Source organism: Pogona vitticeps, chromosome 12 (genome assembly GCF_051106095.1).
Source record: "Pogona vitticeps strain Pit_001003342236 chromosome 12, PviZW2.1, whole genome shotgun sequence".
Taxonomy (NCBI): Eukaryota; Metazoa; Chordata; class Lepidosauria; order Squamata; family Agamidae; genus Pogona; species Pogona vitticeps.
In genome coordinates this window covers 8,843,570-8,866,848 of record NC_135794.1, presented here as the reverse complement: position 1 = coordinate 8,866,848, position 23,279 = coordinate 8,843,570, and the positions used below count along the sequence as shown (strand labels likewise).

The following is a 23,279-nucleotide window of genomic DNA, read 5'->3' as shown; positions in this document are numbered from 1 at the left end:
TGGAGCAGATACTTTGTGGGGCATGAAATATGCATGAAGGAATGCTCCATCAAGCTTTTCAGTCAGACAGCAATGAATTGATTGAACAGGAAATAAAGTACAGTGGTGCCTCGCATAGCGACATTAATTGGTGCAGCAAAAATCGCTGCAAAGCGATTTCGTTGCTATGCAATTTTTAAAAGCCCATAGGAATGCATTGAAACCCCTTCAATGCATTCCTATGGACTTAAAACTGACCTTTAAGTGAAGATCCTCCATATGGCGGCCATTTTTGCTGCCCGGTAAGCGAGGAATCCATCCCTAAACACAGTGGGCAGCCATTTTTTTACCAGATGGCCATTTTGGAACCGTCGATCAGCTGGGGGAAATCATCGCTTTGCAATAATCGGTAAGCGAAACGGTACCGATCATCGCAAAGCTATTTTTCCCCATTTAAAACATTGCAATCCGATCGCAAAAGTGATTGCAAAAAGTTCGCCGGTATGTGATTTCGTCGTTAAACGGGGCGCCCATTAAGCGAGGCACCACTGTATAGTAGAGCTGTGGTATCCACAGGGGATGGGTTCCAAGCACCACCACCTCTCCCCGCAGATGCTGGAAAACCATGGAAGAATTGACCGCTCTACATTGCATGGTCTCTGGTTCCCTCTAATCACCAGTTCCAGTAAATACATACTGGAAATACATATAAATAGGTGTTTTGATTTTAAAAAAAGATTTAGCATTTTCAGCCAGCAGATAAGTGAATCAGCTGATACTGATCCCTACTGGGGGTTTTTCTCAGGTCACAGGCACAGAAGGGTCCACTCATTCTTGTTTTAGGAACATGGAAAGTTGCCCAGTTACCTGTCCCCAGGTAACTGACTCTGACTGGTAGCCGCTCTCCAAGCTCTGCCTCGAGATGCCAGACTCTGGGATCATGTGTATTCAGAGCAGGATCTCTGCAACTTAAGGTGCAGCAACTCTCAAAAGTCTTGCTTCTGTCCATCGCTGATCAGGCTAATACAGTAATTCATTTCTTTGAATATTAGCACATACACTTTTGAAACTGGTAGGTTTAAAACCAGATTGGCAAACATTAAATTCATGCCGGGTCTGACAGGATAGCAACATATTCTAATATCAAAAGAATGAGCATTTCTACCAAGCAGTTATGTTTTGGCAGATTTTGGCTGGCTTTTCCCAAATCTGCCCTGCCAGACCCCCTCACATGGGATCTCATACATGTGTGCAATCAGCCACAGCTCATTTGTTAGTACATTGGCGTCCGATGTGACGCTGGCCACACTGCAAGCCGTGTCCCTGAAAGATACAAGACCTCTGTGCCGGATCATGACCCTCACACATTATGTTTCAAAGTAGAAGACTCAGTTCATAACACTGTCACACGTTTAGCTCCAGGCCTCAGTGCCATCTTCACAACACAACAGCTGGCGCTCCCTAACAGTGTGTGTTGTGATATATAGGGTCATATAGGTTCCCTCCCTCCAACGACTCCCAGTAATCCCTTTGTATATGGTTTTAACAAGAATTAGAATTAATTCATGAATTCTCATAATGAACCGTGTGGCTGAACTTTTATAAACAATTAGACAACCGTTTTTCCCCTTTCGGGGGTCACCTTTGATACAAATACAGATCACAAGTGTTTGTCAGAAGACCACACAATGCATCGATAGGAATATCCAAAACCAGGGGAAGCTAATCTCTCAAAGGTGCAGGAGGAAAATGAACGAGCCGACACAGGAAGTGGGTGGTTGCTCTTACCGGAGGATGCCCACCTTAGCTGGACATGGAAATAGTTTCTAGTATCATGGCATGCAGAAGGAAGGTTTCAGAAGATGTGCAGCAAGCCACAGAAAAAAATTTCCTGTGTTAAAAAAAATCTTGTGCCGACATCAGCTCCTGCACCTAGAAAGCTAGCATGTCAAGGAGCAAGTTAGGAAGGATCTCTTTTAGGTAACACCAGGACATCAGCTCTTCAACCTAGAAAGCTAGCATGTCAAGGAGCAAGTTAGGAATGATCTCCTATAGGAAGCATCAGGACAGCAGCTCCTACATCTAGAAAACTAGCATGTCAAGGAAAAAGTTAGGAATGATCTCCTATAGGAAGCATCAGGACAGCAGCTCCTACATCTAGAAAACTAGCATGTCAAGGAAAAAGTTAGGAATGATCTCCTATAGGAAGCATCAGGACAGCAGCTCCTACATCTAGAAAACTAGCATGTCAAGGAAAAAGTTAGGAATGATCTCCTATAGGAAGCATCAGGACAGCAGCTCCTACATCTAGAAAACTAGCATGTCAAGGAAAAAGTTAGGAATGATCTCTTATACGAAGAATCAGGGAATCAGCTCCTACATCTAGAAAGCTAGCATGTCAAGGAGAAAGTTAGGCTCCTCTCCTTCACATGCCAGTTTTTGTATGCTCTCAGCATGTTTTTCTATGGCGGATTTTTTTTGTGTCGCAACCTATCCCAGGTTGCCTTATTCAAAGGGAGCAAAGCTTCTCTGGCAGCTAAGTTGTGTGTGAGTATTAAGGTGTGATAGTACTCAGCATTTCTTGTCTGTTGGATCTGTGCACAGTGGTGGTATTGCAAATTTGTGGTTTTTTTTTTTTTTTTTTTTTTTTTTTTTTTGGAGTACAACTCACAGAATTCTCCAGGCATCTGGGGAAATTCTGGAAGTTGTCCTCCAAAAGCACATCACTCCACACCGTGAGTATGCAGTCACCCAGAACGCGGGACGGTGCATTTCCTAAAGAAGAGTCTCTTCTGAGCCGAGGTGAGAGATGTGCCAACAGCACATCTTAAGGGCTGGAGATCTGAATGGCCTGCTTTGGCTTTGCAGCTCTTATCCGGAAGACAAGAGGCTTTCCTGACATTCTAGAGAGGTACTTAGTGATGGCCAACAGTCTTGGTCTAGACGTACCAAAGTTCTCATGGAGTAGTTTCTAAGCGGTGACTCCCATTCTTCTGCCCTATTTCTGAACTTTATTTTCTTTTTAAAACAATCTTTTGAGGCAAATAAAGCAGGGGAACCAGAACTTTTGTGGGCTCTTTAAGAATGACTGAGTTTTATTTTTCATAAGCTTTTGTGCACCCAGGTTTATTATCTGTGCCTGGACACACAAAAGGTTATGAAAGATAAAAGCGAGTTAGTCTTCAAGGTCTTACAAGATTCCTGGGTTCTCTTTTGCTACAAACAGACTAAAACAGCTACCAGCTATTTAAAGAAGGGCTGTTTGGAAATGAATCGGAAGGCACAAGAATACCCCGAGATAAGTCATTCCTCACAGCAGATTAAGAAATGACACCTTTCCTCCAAATCAAGGTGCAGAAGGCACCCAAAGCCAAGCCGTCTGTTGGGGCACATAAGGTAGGACACCTAAGAAACCTTTCTCCCCATTCTTGTTGGCCAGGATGCAATAAATACAATTTAAGTCATTCACAAATTACTGCCCTCTCAGGACTTTAAATCTGTTTGAGGCAATGGCCTTGCTCTGTCTTGTGGTAAAGCTGTGAAAGAGGGTGTGTGTGATCTCTTTGAAGCTCTATCTCTGTCCGCAACACTCATGTATTCCCACATCTGTGACCCTCCCAAAATGTCTGGTAGGTCCATAAAGCCTTCCTAGGCAGCCACAAACGTGAGGTTGCAAACCACACTTGCTGGCTCTTGAGTCCAGCAGTTCTTCTGCCCCCTTTTGAAACTGATTTTTCTTTCTCACTATTCCTTGTCTTTGCATCCCAAACTGGATTCTAGTTGCCCCTTTGATCCCCTGGATTATGGGATGCATCTCACCTGCGACTAGTGAGCATTATCTTGCTCCACTATCTGTGAAGCTTCTCAGTCATCCAGGTGAGGTTATCTGGAACTTGAGTCATGGCAACTGGACTTTTTTCTTATGGATGAAACATTTCACTACTCATCCTAGTAGCCTCTTCTATCTCAGGAGAGTTGGTGGGGTTTTCACTCATCCCCTTGTCCTTTGTCCATCTAAGGAGCCTATTCAGACCAGGGGGGAGTGGAACCAAGGTGGAGGGTCTATCAGGGGTCTCCTATCAACTCTCCTCAGACAGAAGAAGCTACTTGGATGAGTAGCGAAACCTTTCAACCCAATAAGAAAGACGTCCGGTTGCCATGACACAAACTTCCAGATATCCTGCTCAAGGTTTGGGAGTGAATCGGATGGTCAGACTCACTGAATGAATGGGAGTTTGAAAATCAACACTATCCGTTGATTTAGTCGGTTTCCTCTTGTAGGTATTAAAATGCCAATTCAGCCCTCGGATGTCGCGGCTAGTGTTGTTGGCCAGAAGTTGACTCCAGCGCATGCAGCAGCACATACCCAAAGTTCGGCGGGTAGCTACCAAAGGCAGAGCTTTTTTCATTGACTACTACGGGCTGGAATAGTTGGTGGCACACATCAAGTTGAATGACAGGAGCTGGCAGCTATCAGCGGTTAAAGGGCTGTGTGGTAAAAGGCAAGTACTTAAGAGAAGCTGATAATAAAACAGAAGATCATCTAACAGATCATGCTGCTGTTTATTCAATAGTCAAGGAATTGCTGCAGTCTAATTTTGATGTCAACATTCAGATTGCGGCATTTCAATAATTTTCTTGCATTGTGATCTTGCTGGTCAACATTTTATTTCACTTTGGATTGAGCCACTTGAGACAAGCCAATAAATATTTCTGAAATGAAATTGTGTTTCTCTCTTGTTTTGTGTCACCAAGCTTTCCACTACCAAACAAAAAACAAAACACACAAGTCCCAAACACAAACATATGCACACACACACGCAGGAACCTCCCGTTTCCCATAGAAAATTATTTCCTGAACTTTTTTTAAAAGTACATCTCTTTCTGAGGCTCTGATGGGCATCTCATCTCCTCAGTTCTGTCTCTGATTTTCAGTACAAAATCGGGAATACATTTCAAGACCGTCCCACTTGTTTTTCTCAATGCAGTCTCTTATGTCTGATTTGACGACGAGTATCAGGCAAAATCCAAAGAGGAAAAAAGGTCTAACAATTAAAATAAAAAAGGCAAAAACCTTGTGGCACCTTAAAGACTATTATAGTTTAATGTGAGTGTTGATGGATCAAGTCCACTTCTTCTTCTTTATGGAATAAGTTATAATACAGAATTCACAAGTAAAACATTAAGAGTCTGGGAGTTATGGTTGCATCTCATGTGCAGTAATTTATGACCGATTTTTGGTGTTCAGTTCTATTGTAAGCATTCCCACAGGAGACAGAAAAGATATAACCAGGCAAAAAAGAGAAGGGAAGGGTCAATGTAGTAAGTGCAGTGAGACTTAAATTAAGCAGCCCTCCCCAACAGTCTTCCCTCCAGATATGTTGGACTACAATCCCCATAATCCCCACAGAATGGATTATGAGAGTTGTAGTCCTCATCTGGAGAAGACTTGCCACAAATTTGCACTTGGCTCCTCTTTTTCTTGCTACTTTTCATATATCTGTATATATATGGAAGGAGCCCCCTCCTGCCTCCTGAGAGCTTTCCTCAAACCCCTCCTTTTTTTCCCTTCTGTAAGTGACTCTCAGCACTTCCACCGGGGGGGGGAAACCAATGCTCCTTCAGCCGTTCTTTCTAGGACTTTCATCTATGGTTCGTGTACTCTCTGGGCGACAAACCGGAATGTGGTTAACCTCTTACCACATCTATGATCAATTTACTCCTCTCGAAGAAGCGGAAGTTAAGCCTTGCCGTCCGTCAGCGTTCTACTCTATGGTCTCCGGCTACCGGAAGCAGAAGGTCCTCGTCTAAAAGGTTTCCCCCTGCACGAAATGGGAAGGGGTTAGTTTAGTTTGTGGGTCGCGGGTGGGGGGAGATGGGCGTGGCTGCTGCCTAGATTTATTTATTTATGTTTTAACTCTGTTATTTTATTATCTCGGCGAGGAGAGCGCTTTCTTTTGCCAGCTGCTTTGGGGTCAGAAACAAAAACAACCCTGTGAGGTTGGCCAGGGAGATAAAGTAAGTAGCCCTCAGTGAGGCTTGGTTGGTTGATTTATTTATTTAAAACATTTTTACGCCGTCTTTCCCCTTAAGAGATGACCTAAGGCGGCTAACATCGTTAAAAGAGGGTATTTAAAGCTAACCATGGTGAGTATGCTAATACCAAAAATAATAAAATTCCACACTGACAATGATAAACGAAGTCAACACCAGAAACACATTCAAAGCGCGAAGGCACAGCAATGTGTTTAAAAATCCTACACAGGCAGCCAGTGTTTGAGGGAAAGCTTGCCTGAAGAGAAAGGTCTCTATAGTTTAAAAACTCTGTCTCTGTGTGTGTGTGTGTGTGTGGGGATTCACGTGTTGTAGTTAACATACATATTTTAATTTCATGTTTTAAAAATATCTTCAGCTTGGATTCCTGGCTATAAGCCTTGAACCTGACAGTGTAATTATGTACTGGTTTCCCTTGTATTCATTGGGGCTTATTCCATAATAGATGGATTTAGGATTTCAGCCAACAGCTGCTGCAAAGAATATGATATGGGAATGGTTTTTAAGTGATTGTTTTAGGCCACAGTTCTGTGGTTACAGGTAAGTGAGCCGGCTGGTGGAGGAGGAAGAGGAAAGGACCTCCGTCCATTCTCCAGTTTACTTGCTTCCTGTATTACCTCTAGAGGAGGAAAAACATACAGTATCCCTCAGCATCTTTTGGCTGTTCCGGCCCAAAGGCAAAGCCACTCTGGTGCCTCCCTCAGCTGACCTCCAGGTGTTAATTTAGAGCAAGGTTGGGGATGTTTCAGGCCCATGGTTCTCAACCTTGGGTCTTGGACTACAACTCCCAGAAATCCTGCCCAGCACAGTTAGTGATGAAGGCTTCTGGGAGTTTGAGTCTAAGAACATCCAGGGACCCAAGTTTAGGAACCAGTGTTACGCAGTAAATCCCATGGTGGGAGTTGTAAGCAAAAAGGTCATGCACTGTGACATTAATGAAAGGTTTGTTTGTGAGCCAGAAATTGGCTGGTTCAGATATCAGTTGCACTGTAAAGTAGCTCAATTCTCATGCATTACCTTAAACCCAGAATAGCCCACTTGTTGTATTTATCTTCATTGGGTACCTCATTGTTCTGAACTAATCATTACTTGTTCCTCAGTTGCATGCATTGTTATGCATTTGCCTTCCTCAAATAATGTTGAACTTTTTGCAACAGCTCTGGTATGCTTCCTTCTCCAATAAACAGTATGCTGAGTAGGGGTAAAAGGCTTTTTAGGCGGTGGCTACAGGATTAGGGTGTGAGGTGAGCTTCTGCTGAAATAAATGAAATGAAATGGTTTATAGGGGAAATTGTTATATGGTGAAATGATTCAAGTTTGGATTCAGAGCATGTTACCATAGTCTCTCGAGACTGAAGGATGCCTATGCTATGGTATACAGTACTTTGGTGGCTTTCAAAAAAGCATTTGCATGAGGTAGAAGTGGAGATTGCTTTACTGGGCTACAGGATTTCAGCTAAACAGCATAACCTTTGGAAGAGATTTTTTTTAAGTTAAGAAATCTCCATAGACATTATTTGTTGCATACCAAGTTGCATGGAACAGGTAAGGTCTACAGAGATTTTAAAGGCAGTTTGCCCCTGGAAGTTATGCTCTTTGTGTAACGGCACAACAGGATTTCAGCTGGTATGTTTAAGCTTGTTCCAGATTGCTTTCAGTTCTACACATTTGTAGAGAAGGCATATTTTTCTAAACAGTGGATTCATCAAGCAGTGTCTGAAAGCAATCAGTTGCATGTTCTCTTTTATTACAGACCTAACGTGATTACAGCCTAGGGGCCAACATGGATCCCAGTGAGCAGTTCAAGCCACAAGCCCCCACCAACGCAACAAAAAGAAACACTCACATCCTTGTGGGTGTGACTGGAAGTGTGGCTGCCTTAAAGTTGCCTCTTCTTGTATCTGAGCTCCTAAAGATACCTGGCGTGAGTATCTAACACAGGGACAGAACTGAATAACTGGTGACTCTTGAACCTGCAAACAGAGGCACATTTTGAGGTCTCTTGTGCATCGTGGCCAAAAACCTGTTGTTTGATGTGATAAAGCACACTGGAGTAGGCCCATTGAATCAGTGGCGATTGGGTGAGTCATCTCCTCCATAAGTTCCGTTGATTCAAATGGGCCACCTCTGATACTTTAGTATAGTAACCTTTACCTTTACTTAGGGGGGGAAAGAAGTGGGTGGGAATACACAGAGGAAAAAAGGATTTCAGAACATTCACTTTAGTAATATCTCTCTTCGAAAACTTCTGACTTTAGAAAAACATTTCCAGATGTGGTTCCCAGTGTTATACATATATTGCATGTAGCAATAATTCTGACCTGCAGGAGGAACAATGACTCAAGACTCAGGAGACTGAGTTTACAGCTCCTTGCCCATTAAGTATTATGAACCGTGACAGCAAACCAGCACAAAGGCCCTTAACTGATCTGCAGATTACTGATCTGAGAACGGCAGAGCTGGAAGGGACCCTATGGATCATGGGGATCCAGCCCCTGTCTAGGAGGCTCGGTGGGGAACTGAACTCCCAACCTGTAACTCCACAGCCAGAGACCTAAACTACTGAGCTATCCAGATGTCTTCTTGCTCCACTGATGGAGCTTGTATTCTCTTAGGCCACAGCCATTCGAAGACTTTGTGGTGTGTTTGCAGAGTTCGTTTGTTTTCTGGAGCCTTTTATAAAATAGCAGTTAAAATAAAACCAAAGTATCTTCAGAAGGCCACCTTTGTTAACATCAAAGTATAAGGTGCTTGAATTCACGATGAGCTTCTGCTCACTCCTGGGCTTGTGGCTGATCAGGCCCAATAATGTCCTCTTTCTCCCTCAATGGCCATGGTCATTGGAGATGGTGAGAATGCTAGTCATCCATCACTGGGAAACAGCAGGACAGGGAAAACTGCTCCAGGCTCTGAGATAGAGAATCCCACCACTTGCCAACAAATCCTTTTAACGGGAGCTTGCCGGGGTTGGGCCCTTGCTCTGCAGTCTGTGCTCTGTCACTGAACTACAGCCCCACCTATAAACAAAGAGGTTTTAAGGCAGGAGTGGGCAGCATGGGGCTTGTTGGTTGTATACGGCTCTGGGGGCATTTTTGCAACTTCCAAGGCTACCCCGGGGGGGAAAGGGTGGTAGAGTTTATGAGATTTGGTGGGGGTGGGGTGGGGTCCATTTCCACTGCTGGAATTCTCTAGTGGTGATAGTTTTTAGCTTAGGGACATTAGAAGGAGCCCATAAGACAACCTCTGAAAACCCAAAATTTAAAACCTCCTTTCTCTCTCACCTAACCCCCAAGATGTTTCTAGCAATTTCTTGGCTCCATCAGCGATGAAGTCTCAGATCAAGCGTATAACCCTGCTGCTGACTGAAGGAAGAAGGGCCTTAGAATAGAACGCTGGGTATCTTATATCCAAAGTGAGAGTCGTGTGAGAATAAATCAGCAAGTTGGTGGAACAGAGCCTGCTTCTCTGGATGTGTGGGGTGGTCTAGTCAGTTGGTAGTTCTAGGCAGGAATGCAGAGGAAAATGTAAATAGTGGGGGCCCCCTGTGCTGTGAAAAGCAAGAGGGAGGGCCTGGGAGATTTCATTGGAGAGCAGAAAAATAGATAAGACGAGCACTGTGACAGTTGCAATGGTCGTAGTGGACAATAGGATAATTTTCCTGACCAATGACTCCTGCTCTGGATGGCATCTTGAGTTGTCTTCGGAAATGGCTTGGGAGTCCTCGGAGCTCTGAATAGTTTGCTGCTGTGTTTTCCTAAGAATCAAGAGAGTTCGAAGACCTTAAAACACCCTGCCCCCAAACCATTCTATTCCTTAGAAAAACTTAAACAGCCCGTTGAATATTTCCGAGAACTATGAGACAGTTGATAAACATAAAGATGTTCAAAAAGATCAAAACTGAAAAACATCCCGATAGGCTTGAGCCCTGGTCTGAAAATGAAATTTAATAAGGATAAGAATAAAATTTAACAGGGATAAGTGCAAAGTTTTGCACTTAGAGGGGGGGAAACCCAAATGCGTAGTTACAAGGTAGGAGAAACGTGGCTCAGTAACACTGGGCATGAAAAGGATCTTGGAATTGTTGTAGATCACAAACTGAATATGAGCCAGTGATGTGATGTGGCTGCAAAAAAGATCTAATGCTATTTTAGGATGCATTAACAGAAGTATAGTCTCCGAATCCTCTGAGGTGCTAATCCTCCTCTGTTTGGCACTGGTTAGGCCTCATCTAGAGCACCGTGTCCAGTTCTAGGCACCACACATTAAGAAGGATGCCAATAAAATGGAACAAGTTTAGAGGAGACTGACCGAGCCCTGTGAGGAAAGACTGGAGGAATTAGGCATGTTTAGCCTTGAGAAAAGAAGACCGAGGGGAGATGTGGTAGCATTTTTCAAATACTTTATGGATTATCATACAGAGGAGGGGCAGGATCTGTTCTCCATCATCCCAGAGCACAGGATACGTAATAATGGGCTCAAGTTACAGGAAGCCACATTTAGACTAAAATTCAGGAAAAAAAGCATCTGTACAGTTAGAGCGCTATGACAGTGGAACCAGTGGCCTTGGGAGGTGGTGAGGGCTCCAGTGAGAATTCAGGGGCATTCAAGAGAAAATTGGACAGTCATCTGCTGTGATTTGGGTTCCTGCATTGAGCAAATGGTTGGACTCAATGGCCTTCTAGCCCCCTTCGAACTCAGGTCTTTGTTTGACTAAGAGGATCACCCCAGTAATGGATCAGCAGGTTGAATTACCTTTATAAAAAGAAACAACCCCAATTTTTTCAGATTAATTTCTAAGCGACAAGCTAAACAAGTGATTCTTCTCTAGGAGAAAGCCATTGGTTTGGGGTGCCGGGGCTAAGAGGGTGTCCCATGTAACCATTGCCTGCGTCACCTCAAACGCCCACCTTCTCAGCCCTGGGCTTTGAAATGGCTCACAGAGTCATGGACCACCCTGGCTAGATAAAGAAGACTGGGTTTGTTGGGTTTGAGATGAAAGCAGAAAAGAAACATTTCCTCTTCTGCCTGAAATCTGCAGGGGAAGCCAAAGATAGAAGAATTCAATCTGGCTCCTCTTGCGCCAATAACCCAGGTATTTCTTAACGCGTTATCCGCTGGGATGCACTTGGTGGGTGGGGAGTCTTCTCTGACAGCTAAGTAGCAAACTGGAGGTAATCTTCCATGCATTTATAAAGTGGCTGCTTTTGTTCACACTCCTGGGTCCCAAGATTGTGTTTGATGACAACTCCCATGTTTCCTGAGCATTCACTCTCCTGGCTGCAGCTTCTTGGAGTTGAAGTCCACGGGCATCAGCCGACTCAGGGTTGGGAACCTAACCTGCAAAAACGGTTCCCCGACTAAATGTTTCGATTTTGTCAGAGCGTTCTCCCCACCGAACCTCAGCCTGTACCACTCGATCTTCTCAGGCCTTCCTCTTACGGGTTGCTACGCAGAGAGAGGCAAAGAAGACCTCTATGAGAAATCGAGCCCTCCTCAGTTGTGGACCCGTCCTTGCGGAATGGGCTCCTCTTAGAGATTCACTAGCCCCCCCTTCCCAAATTTAAATACAGTATATGAAAGGCTGTTTCTAGTTAAAGAATCTTTTAAAGTCATCCTCCCCCCTGGGTTAATGATGGATATGAGTTGACTGGTGCTGCTGTCATTTAGGATCCAGTTAGGTTTTGCTTTCGGGTTTAATTTTATTGGTGGTGTTAATGGATGCTGATTTTGTGGTGCTGGGTTTGGTGAGGTCATTTTCTTTTTATTGTTAACTGCCCAGAATAGTGCTTGTTACTATGTCAGGTGGTACAGAAATACAGTAGGATCCCCTTATCCATGAGATCAGTATTCACTAATTCACTTTTCCTCAGTCTGAAAATATTAAAAGAAAAAAATTCAGAAAAAAACTTTTTTCCCCAAGTATTACCAGAACCGGACACTAGAGGGATCCAGAGACTGTGCTACGACAACTTGTTAGAGAAGAATATGCATGTGAAAAAAATTGTACTTGCTTTTCTTATTTCTTTTACCATGCTCGGAGAGAGAGAGAAGTCACTATTATCCACGGTTTTCAGTATCCACGGGGGGCTCAGAACCAATCCCCAGCATATATGGGGGTCCTTCTGTATTCAAAACAAACAAAGAAATACTCTTTAAGGTGACTTTGGATTTTTGGTTTAACAGAGTGTGTGTGTTGGTTTTAACAAGCTGTCACAATGGGTTTGTAATTGACATTCTGTTGTTAACCTGGAGAAGCTTTTTTCCTTTCTCATCTTCTCTCCCTTCCCTTTTTAGCTGGAGGTGCAAGTGGTAACTACCGAGAATGCAAAACACTTCTATAACCCTGAAGAGATTCCTGTGACCCTCTACAGTGACACTGATGAATGGAAGGTTAGTGCTCAGATGTCCAGAACATTTTTGTTATCACAAAAGCCAGTCTTGTTTGCTCCGCAGCCTCCAATATGTGTCAGTATGCTCCAGCCCCTTCACGGATTGCTGGCGAAGGGGCTTGAGTAATTCATAGAAGCTATGGGCTATGCCGTGCAGGGCCACCCAAGTTGGACAGGTCATAGAGGAGAGTTAGGACTAATCGCGATCCACCTGTAGCAGGAACTGGTAAGCCGCTCCAATATCTTTGAAAAGAAAACCCCATGGACAGAAACAAAAGGCTAAAAGATATGACATTGGAAGATGAGCCCCTCAGGTTGGAAGGCGTCCAACATACTACTGAGGAAGAGCGGAGGACAAGTACAAGTAGCTCCAGAGCTAATGAAGTGGTTGGGCCAAAGCCGAAAGGACGCTCAGCTGCTGACGCGCCTGGAAGTGAAAGGAAAGTCCGATGCTGCAAAGAAAAATACTGCATAGGAACCTGGAATGTAAGATCTATAAACCTTGGTCAGCTGGATGTGGTCAAACAGGAGATGAAAAACCACTGGGCTAGTCAGGTATAATGTAAACCAAATCCCTTATGAATACACAGTGGAAGTGAAGAACAGATTTAAGGAACTAGATTTGGTGGACAGAGTGCCTGAAGAACTATGGAAGGAGGCTCATAACATTGTACAAGAAGCAGCAACAAAAACCATCCCAAAGAAAAGGAAATGCAAGAAAGCAAAGTGGCTGTCCAGCGAGGCCTTACAAATAGCAGAGAAGGGAAACAAAATGCAAGGGAGATAGGGAAAGCTGCAGAAAATTGAATGCAGACTTCCAGAGAAAAGCAAGAAGAGACGAGAGGGCCTTCTTAAAAGAACAGTGCAAAGATATAGGGGAAAATAATAGAAAGGGAAAGACCAGAGATTTGTTCAAGAAAACTGGAGATCTTAAAGGAACATTTTGTGCAACGATGGACATGATAAAGGACAAAAATGGGAGGGACCTAACAGAAGCAGAAGACATCAAGAAGAGGTGGCAAGAATACACAGAGGAATTATACCAGAAAGATCTGGATGTCCCAGACAACCCAGATAATGTGGTTGCTGACCTTGAGCCAGACATCCTGGAGAGTGAAGTCAAGTGGGCCTTAGAAAGCATGGCTAAAAACAAGGCCAGTGGAGGTGATGGCATTCCAGTCCAACTATTTAAAATCTTAAAAGATGATGCTGTTAAGGTGCTACATTCAATATGCCAGGAAGTTTGGAAAATTCAGCAGTGGCCAGAGGATTGGAAAAGATCAGTCTACATCCCAATCCCAAAGAAGGGCAGTGCCAAAGAATGCTCCAACTACCGTACAATTGCACTCATTTCACATGCTAGCAAGGTTATGCTCAAAATCTTCCAAGGTAGGTTTCAGCAGTATGTTGACCGAGAACTCCCAGAAGTACAAGCTGGATTTCGAAGGGGGGGAGGAACTAGAGACCAAATTGCTAACATGCGCTGGATTATGGAGAAAGTCAAAGAATTCCAGAAAAACATCTGCTTCACAGACTGCGCAAAAGCCTTAGACTGTGTGGACCACAGCAAACTATGGCAAGTTCTTAAAGAAATGGGAGTGCCAGACCACCTTATCTACCTCCTGAGAAACCTATACATGGGACAGAAGCAACAGTTAGAACTGGATATGGAACAACTGATTGGTTCAAAATTGGGAAAGGAGTACGACAAGGTTGTATATGGTCTCCCTGCTTATTTAGCTTATATGCAGAATTCATCATGCGAAAGGCAGGACTGGATGAATCCCAAACCGGAATTAAGATTGCTGGAAGAAATATCAACCTCAGGTATGCAGATGATACCATTCTGATGGCAGAAAATGAAAGAAATTAAAGAACCTCGTAAATCAGTGTGAAAGGAGAGCGCACAAAAATGGTCTGAAGCTCAACATTAAAAAAAAAAACACTAAGGTCATGGCCACTGGTCCTATCCCCTCCTGTCAAATAGATGGAGAAGATATGGAGGCAGTAGCAGATTTTACTTTTTTAGGCTCCATGATCACTGCAGATGGTGACAGCAGCCACGAAATTAAAAGACACCTGCTTCTTGGAAGGAAAGTGATGAGAAACCTAGATGGCATCTTAAAAAGCAGAGATATCCCCTTGCTGACAAAGATCCACATAGTCCAAACTATGGTTTTTCCTCTAGCAATGTATGGAAGTGAGAGCTGGACCATAAAGAAGGTTATCCACTGAAGAATTGATGCTTTTGAATTATGGTGCTGGAGGAGACTCTTGAGAGTCCCCTGGACTGCAAGGAGAATAAACCTATCCATTCTGAAGGAAATCAACCATGAGGCTCCAATATTTTGACCATCTCATGAGAAGACTCCCTGGAAAAGACCCTGATGTTGGGAAAGTGTGAAGGCAAGAGGAGAAGGGGATGAAGAGGACGAGATGGCTGGACAGCATGAATTTGACCCGACTCCGGGAGGCAGTGGAAGACAGGAGGGCCTGGCATGCTCTGGTCCATGGGGACACGAAGAGTTGGACACGACTTAACGACTGAACAGCAAAGCTCCAGAGAATGACTCTTACGTTTCTCATGTAACAGAATTTGTAATATTGATGATTTGGGGAGAGATAGTGGACTGCCCTGCATATTATGCCTTTGTCTTGTTTATATTGAGACTATTGTCATTTTGCTCTGTATCAATTTTCTGAAGATTAACCTAATAGAATCTTATTTCTTTCTTTGCCGTGGGTGAGATTTCTTCTTCTCCCCAGTTTGGCATTTTCCCGATACTCTGGATATAGTTGTATGCAGCCTTGTTGTCATCTGCTGGAGAGGGTGCTGTTGATTTTGTGTTTGTAAATGACCTTCCATCTTCAAGCATACCAGGAGATTTCATTAACTTTTAAGGGGGTCTCTCATTCACAGCTGTGGAAAGGGCGCACAGATCCTGTGCTACACATTGACTTGAGGCGCTGGGCTGATCTCATGCTGGTGGCTCCTCTGGATGCAAACACTTTGGCCAAAATTGCCAACGGCCTCTGTGACAACTTACTGGTAAGTTGTGGTAGCTTCGCTCGATGCAGTGTGCAGATCAAAATAACACTCGTGCTCACTTAATCTGCTGTTCCATTGCAAAGTTTTCCCTGTCAAGCCTCTGCTTCCTTCGAATTCCATGGCTACTAGAATTTGTTATTCTATTTTCATATTTTCTTAAGTTTCCTCCAAAGAGGCGGAGCTTGAGATTCCGACCTGGCTGTAACACTATTTACGCTTAGGCTACCTCCAGACTACAGGGACGTGGTGGCACTGTGGGCTAAACCGCAGAAGCCTGTGCTGCAGGGTCAGAAGACCAAGCAGTCGTAAGATCGAATCCACACGACGGAGTGAGCGCCCGTCGCTTGTCCCAGCTCCCGCCAACCTAGCGGTTCAAAAGCATGCAAATGCAAGTAGATTAATAGGGACCACCTCGGTGGGAAGGTAACAGCGTTCCGTGTCTAAGTCGCACTGGCCATGTGACCACGGAAGATTGTCTTCGGACAAAACTCTGGCTGTATGGCTTGGAAACGGGGATGAGCACCGCCCCCTAGAGTTGAACACGACTGGACAAAAACTGTCAAGGGGAACTTTTACCTTTACCTTTGCCTCCAGACTCCTGCTGGAACAAGATTTCAGACTTCTCGTGTGTTGAATGATTTTATAATTAGCCTCCTGTTTTAACCCCCTCTGCCTTTTTAAGCTGGGCATGTGCCATCTTCCCTGGCCTTGGCCATGATACCCTCAGGAAGCTCAATGCCTGCGGTGGTCTTTCATGTTTCTAGCTTATGAGTGGGAAGGGAGAGGGCAGGAGGGAAGCATCTGCTGCCAGTGTATCAGGCCAGACATCCCAGTTGTTTGCCATCTTTTGCAGACCTGTGTCATCCGTGCGTGGGATCTGAGTAAGCCGCTCCTTTTCTGTCCTGCCATGAACACTGCCATGTGGGAGCACCCCATCACGGCTCAGCAGGTGGAGCAGCTGAAGAGCTTTGGCTATGTGGAGATTCCTTGTATCGTAAAGAAGCTGGTTTGTGGCGATGAAGGTGAGTAGCTAGCCAGTTTTAGGATTCCAAAATTCAGATTCCCAAGTTTTAGAACAGAGGGTCTCAAAACCACTGAAATGCTGTTAGAATTGTAAGCGTTTCTCAGCTGGAGAGCTCCCTCTGTGTGATGCATTGCAGATTTGGTAAGTGGGTGTGACTATACCTGAAGGTCAGGGAGATGAAGTGGGAGCAGGATGCCTTTAGAAAGATGACCCGCATTGTGACGGGTTAGTACATGGAGAGCAAAGGGAGACACACAAAATAGCAGGAGCTAATGGCTGAGCAATAATATGCTGTGGGGTGGAAGAGCCTTTGACTTCCCATGTTGGCAAAAATAAAAATGGGAGGGAGAGAAAAACAGAAAAGCAAACTATTGAGGCACTTTAAGGGTATCTGACTGCAGAGCCAAAGGTTGGGAGTTGGACCGCCCCGCCCCCCTGTGCCTCCCAAGAAAAGAGCCAGCCTGGGGGGGCCTTGGGCTAGCTGCACGGTCCCAGAAGAAGGGAAAAGTAAACCAGTCCTGAGTATTCTCTTCCTGGAAAACCCTGGAAAGGGTCTCCTTAAGGTAGAGTTAACTTGATTGGCACACAGTTGTTGTTGCTGTTAAAGACTGACAAATTTATTTCAGACACAGGTTTAAAGAAGTGGATTTTGATCCATGAAGTCTCAGGCTGAAATTAATCTACTAGTCTTTAAAATGCCACAATACTTTGCTCATCTCTCTCCTTTTCTCCTTTAATTTTGCCAGCATATTAAGACAGACTCATGAGTCTCTTTTCATGTTTTGGACTGCACCTTCCATGACCTCTTGCTTTTAAACCACTGAGGGGGGGGGACTTCTTGCAGATGAAATCCAAAACATCTGGATGGCCAAAGACTCCCCATCTCTTATATGCACAGAGACCTGAGGAGGGGCAATTATTTTTATTCATGAGCCAAAGCTGTCAGGTTTGCCCAATAAATTCAGATGGCATTTTGCAGTATGAGGCATATCAATAAAAATGATCTAGCAGGAAACGCCTGCCTGTGACCTTGTGTGCCCTTGTCATTGACAACTGGCACAGGGATAGCATGCTCAAAGCCAAGTAGCTGTTGTCGGTCATCAGGATAAGAGGGGAGAGCGGCCAATTTCATTTTGCATGAGCCGTTGTGGGCTGAATAGCTGGCTAGATAGCTTATTGGATTAGCTGTCTGGCTGAGAACTTGGGAGTTCGATTCTCTACTGTGCATACTGGAGAGAAGAGCCAGCCTGTGTAGCCTTGAGCGAGCTGCACAGTCCCAGGGCATCCCCAGGAGGGAATACAGTGGTGCCTTGCTTAACGGGCGCTCCGTTTAGCGACGAAACCGCATAGCAACAAACTTTTTGCGATCGCAAAAGCGATTGCTTTGCAATGTTCCCTATGGGGGAATTTCGCTTTGTGGTGATCGGTTCCCTGTTTCGCTTACCGATCATCGCAAAGCGATGATTTTTTAACAGCTGATTGGCGGTTTCAAAATGGCTGCCGGGTAAACAAAATGGCCACCCGCTATTTTCTGGGACGGATTCCTCGCTTTAGAGGCACCGAAAATGGTGGCGTTATGGAGGATCTTCGCTTAAAGGTTAGTTTTAAGCCCATAGGAACGCATTGAAGGGGTTTCAGTGCGTTTCTATGGGCTTTTTAATATCGCTTAGCGACGAAATCGCTTAGCAACGATTTTTGCTGCACGGATTAATGTCGCTGAGCGAGGCACCACTGTAGTAAACCACCTCTGAGTATTTTTCTACCTGGAAAACCCTGAAAAAGGATCGCCCAAAGTCAAAATCAACTTGACAGCACGTGATGGTTCTTATTTTGTGCACCGCAGCCCATTTCACTTGGTGCACGGACGATGCCTATTGCTGCATCCAGTGATGGCTAGCCTGTGATCTCCAAAACCTTAGGCTGGATAAAATGTGTTGGTCTTCCAGATGCCCTAAGATCTCTCAGTCCCCTCCTCCCCACAGCTCCTTTTCTCTTGGGGAGAGTTGACCCATAACCCGTTCGTCTTCTGCTTGCGCAGGTCGTGGTGCCATGGCAGAAGTATCGACCATCGTGGAGAAAGTCAAGGCAGTTCTGTCCGAACGAGGCCTATCTTAAGGAGAGCTGATTTCCCCGGGCAGTGGCTTATTACAGGTTCTTTTTGGATAGCTTTGGGGCTGTGGTGATGGATGGACAGGGCAAACGGTAACTAGATGGCCGGGTCTAGTTTGCACAGGCTGTTCTACCTCAGCCCAGCTGGGGACCTCTTCAAAGCGAAACTGAATGGCCAGAGGGTCAAAAAGGGAGGCTCTGTAAGCCTTTGATGGAGCTGAAGAGGGGGTGGCATGCCCCTGAACAAGCTGGTGGCCACATTTCCAGTTTTTTGGGTAGAAGAGAAGGAAGGCTCCAGCAGGGGGCGCTGTGTGCTCATGTGATCTGCCACCAAGTCAATTCATAAGGTTTCCAAGGTATGTGAGATACTTTACCAGCTCAACCCCACTGCCCCCCTTGATTTTTCCTGGCTGAGTGAGAACTTGAACTCATGTCTCTTGAGTCCTAGTCTGACACTGTCTTCACTGCACCACACAAACTGTCTGTATCTACAAAAAGTCTCTTCCTTGATGGGCACCAGTCTTCCTTCCTTTTATTTGTATCGGAGCGTTGCACAGTTCAAAATCATGGAGACACATGGAATGGAGGCAAAATCAAAAACCATTGCAAATGTCAAGACAAACCAGTTTTCCCGAGAAGCGATCAGAGCTTGAGATGTGCACAGAAACTTTTCCTTGACCTTCAACCTTTGTCTAAGGGGGTGAGTTATGTGGGTGAGTTCGGCGCGGTTCCAGTGCAACGCTTCAGGAAGGGGAGGGCTGGCAGCCTCTTCGGGTAGGCTCCCCGATGAGAAAAACAGCAGTGTTGGCTCCTGCCGCTTTCCTCTTATAAGGATGGGACATGTGTCGCTCTACGGATGTCAGACTGCAGTGCCCATCAATCCCACCTAGCACGGCAAAGGGTACTGGGAATTACAGCTAGCACATGCTCCATCCCTGCTGTTTGAGATAATGGTATGGTGCACGGGTGAGTGGGTAGGACAAGCTCTTAAGTGTTGCCTTTGGCCTGGGGGGGCGGGTAGGTGGGTGGGCAGGTGGGGTGTCTACAGGGAAAACTGCTAAAAGGGCCCCTTCCTATCTCTACCCTTTGCACTTCCGTGCCCAGTGATGCAATGGGAACGTGGACATCAGCAAACAATCTGGGAGAGGTCTTCTTAGGTCTTGCTCCCGGTCATGTGCTGTTTTTTTGGCATGTTGCACAGTGTTGTGGGGGGTGGGAAGGCCTGTGGTCACTGTTTCTCTAGTGAAAAGATCAATCTTCTGAAAACACCCAGGATTGAAGATTAACAACTTGTTACGCAGGAATTGGGGAAATGACCTCCATGGTCGGGTTGGATTACGGAAGGGAACCTGAACTTACCCCTCTCCCTTTGATCTTTGCCTGTGGGCAACTCCCAGGGCTGGGTCAGTGGCCCTGCCACATAAACACAACAGTACTGGCTCCTGTGCCCTGGAATGCATTTTTTTTTTGAAACACATGCACACTCAACAAAAAAGGCCCAGGTCCCATACAAACAAGGATGTCTGTACAAAATGTTCAGAGGGAACACAGCAAAACCTTTGAAGTGGTAAGCACAGGAGACACCGTGAATCCTTTATTGGTTTTCTACCAATAGAGAGCTCCCTAGATTCTTCTCATCTCTTCTCCATCATCATCACAGGGTGTGCTATTGCAGCCCATAGGGGGGGGGTGTTTGAGGACTGGGTGTGTTAAGGGTGCACTCTGACCCCCATAGCACCTTATCTCTCTGCATTCAAGCGTCGGCTTTGCAGAGAGAGGAGCCCAGTATCAGCCCTAAAGCAGAGCGGACAGAAGGTTCAGACTTACATCTGTCCCACATCGCTGCCCTGCTCACTTTCTGACCTGTACAGAGTTTTGGGAATAACGCTTGACTGGAGCTAAAGTTATTGTTACTTTCAAACTGAGTCAGAATCTATAGTGAAGGGTTAGAGGGACCAATAGTCTGATGCACCACAAGGCAGAGTCCTGTGTTTTAATTTTGCACTAAGCAATTGACTGGTATATATTTGAATAGGTACCATTCCAGCATGACCACATCACCTGATCAGCCCCACCCTAGAGTTTAAAGACCGCTCCTTGTGTTTCACATCAACAGGCCAACTCTGGAACTTCAACCTCAAAGCCCCACACCCTTTCCCTTCCTATAGTCTTACTGTTTTGCTTTGTCACATCCTGCTTGAGGATCAGATTGAGAGAGCATGAAAGCTGTGGCCTTCCCTTCTGTGCTTCCTTCAGTTGGCCTAGCGTGATAGTGTTGTTGTCATGTGTCATCAAGTCAGTTCTGATTTTTGGGTGATGCTTTTCAGAATTTTCCAGGTAGAGAATGCGTGTAAAGCCCTCCACTGTTTGGGACAAAGCTCCTTGTTGGGGCGTCTCTCTCCAGTGTCATCTTCCTGGCCCATGAGATCCCCCCAGGCTGTGCTCCTCTTATGTTGCCACGGTGAGGGAGGCCTGGACGTCATCCACAAGAGGTCGGGCCTTCTTAGCTGCAGCACCAATTCTGTGGCACCAACACGCAAGTGGAGCCTGTTCATGCCCCCCTCCCTGCTGACATTTAGAAGGCAACTTAAAACACGTCTTTTCAGGGAGGCCTTCCATAAGGACCCTGCCTGATGATAACGCCTCTGCTTTTGCTCTTATAAAGTGTCCTGTACCATGATGCTTTTATCCCTTTTTAAAACACATTTACTGCTGCTTGTCTGTTTTACATGTTCTGAACTGGCCAGAATAGTGCATTTGCACTAATGGGGCAGTGTATAAAGCAAATGAAATAAATAAATAAAAATACTCTGAAATGGTTTGCCTTCTTCATGGGATGCCCTGGGACTATGCCGCTTGCCCAGGCCCACTCGACCGGGCTCTGCTTCACAGGAGGCACAGCGGAGAATCGAACCCCCAACCTCTGGCTCCGCAGACAAGAGGCCTAAACTACTGAGCTATCCAGCCAGCTCTGCCAGGATTCTTAGAAGGACCAATAGAACTGCCAAGGAAAACAGGTGATGGAAGGCGTCTTTACTGAGCCACATCCCAATTTCCACTGGGAAATTAACATCATGGCAGCATTAAAATGGCACAGAGCTGAAAAGTGGTGTCTTCCGTGTGGCCCCTGCTCTGTGCCATTTTAATGCTGCCATGATGTTAATTTCCCAGTGGAAATTGGGATGTGGCTCAGTAAAGGCGACTTCCATCACCTGTGTTCCTTATATACTTTGCTGTATGCCATGTTCTTTAGATATGTCAAACCACAACTCCCATCATCCCCCCAGCGTGGCCAGTGGAGCTGGTAATGTAAAACCTAGAGAGAGCATCAGATTGAGCAACATGGTGGTGTGCTTTCGGGTCGAAATAAGTGTGATGCAGGACATCCGGCTGTTTTTTGTGGAGTGCAAGGTAGGGAGAGGTTGGAGACTTGGGCTGAGGCCACCCTGGAACTGTATTGAAGCATCATCCAAATCGATTTAGAGGTGATCATTCACACAGTGCAAAAGTGAAATTTATTTATATGGGCTGCAAAATGAGGGTTGTTTTTTTCAGCTGGCTGGCAGGGGCTTTTTAAAACACTTTCCTTCTAAAATCAATTCGATTCAATGTGGTTTTGTGGAAATGAGTTGTTTCCATGGGCGTTGATATGCTGAAGCCGGATTAAATAACCAGAAATATATCCTTCCATTCAGTGCATGTGAACGCAGCCTCCGGTTTAAATATCACGTGACTTGAACCTTAAGAAAGACTGAAAAGGAAGTGATTCCAATGGCCGGGAGGACCACCGCCTCAAAAGCAAAAGCTGGCGTCAAGGGCAGGGAAATTTTGATTACGAAAACAGCCTGGGAGGGAAAAACGTTGAATGCTGCCTCTTCCCTGAACCACTGCAGGAACTCAAAATTCAGAGTCAGAGGTTCTTCAGGTGTTTAAGTTCACCTCAGAGAAGCTGTGTCTGGCTGGAGTGCAAGCTGAGTCCCTTTTAAAAAAAAAACAAAACTAGTGCTATGAATTCTTAGGGGCTGTGGAAGGAGAAGTTCTCAAGTGAGCTTGGCCTCTCCAGTGAAAATTGTGAGGGAGCAGCACATCTCCTCCCTTCCCGATACCCTTGGAGAGACGCTGTTTGCCAGGGGAGACAATACTGAGGTCAGTATGAGGTAAATAGGAGCTACTGCAAGGTAGTTTCCAGTGTTCCTGCGTGCCGTGTTTTGTTTCTCCGTGTCCCGAGAGCTGCTCCTCCATCTCATCCAACATCATCTCTTGGTTTGACCCTGAAATGTTTGGAGCCCGGTTGCCACCACTGCTGGCAGCGGGTATTTGCCAGGAGAGGAGGAGGAAGAGGGGTTTTTATAGGCCCTGTGCAAAGCCAGAGGCCAAGCTCAAGGGTGAGAGAATGTCATGTTTGCAAACAATCCGGGCCGCATGCAAATAGTCTGCAAATTGACCTTGCAGAGGGCTGGTGGGGGCTCGGCAGATTGAGCTCTTATAAATATTGACGGAGGTTTTTGCTTCTCTCATTGAGATGGTGAGCCAAGGCGATAACAAAGCCTGCCCGCGGCGCCCCTTCCATTCCTCTGCCGAACCGTATTAAAGACATCCATGCTGATTAAGACAGGCCGAGGCAGCTCCTTATTTATTACACAGCCGTGATGGCAGAAAATGACATACTGTATTC

General features: G+C 45.4%; 1 protein-coding gene and 1 long non-coding RNA gene across 12 annotated transcripts in view; both read left to right on the top strand.

Annotated features, from left to right (window-relative positions):
• Positions 1-2,457: 2,457 nt before the first annotated feature.
• Positions 2,458-4,761, top strand: LOC144584624 (uncharacterized). The gene is made up of 2 exons (XR_013538991.1): positions 2,458-3,375; positions 4,261-4,761. It is a non-coding gene; the product is annotated as an uncharacterized LOC144584624 (long non-coding RNA).
• Positions 4,762-5,663: 902 nt separating this feature from the next.
• PPCDC (phosphopantothenoylcysteine decarboxylase) overlaps positions 5,664-23,279 on the top strand; it is a 50,719-nt gene continuing 33,103 nt past the window's right edge. For 2 of the 11 annotated variants that reach the window (XM_078381072.1, XM_072981572.2), the window contains exons 1-5: positions 5,749-6,126; positions 7,787-7,957; positions 12,328-12,423; positions 15,343-15,471; positions 16,325-16,493. In XM_078381072.1, coding sequence (XP_078237198.1) covers positions 7,817-7,957; positions 12,328-12,423; positions 15,343-15,471; positions 16,325-16,493 — 535 coding nt within the window. In that variant the 5' untranslated portion in view covers positions 5,749-6,126; positions 7,787-7,816. Of the gene's footprint in view, positions 6,127-7,786; positions 7,958-12,327; positions 12,424-15,342; positions 15,472-16,324; positions 16,494-18,533; positions 21,421-23,279 lie in introns of those variants that run through there. The other 9 variants (XM_072981577.2, XM_078381071.1, XM_078381070.1 and 6 more) reach the window with 9 other exon arrangements.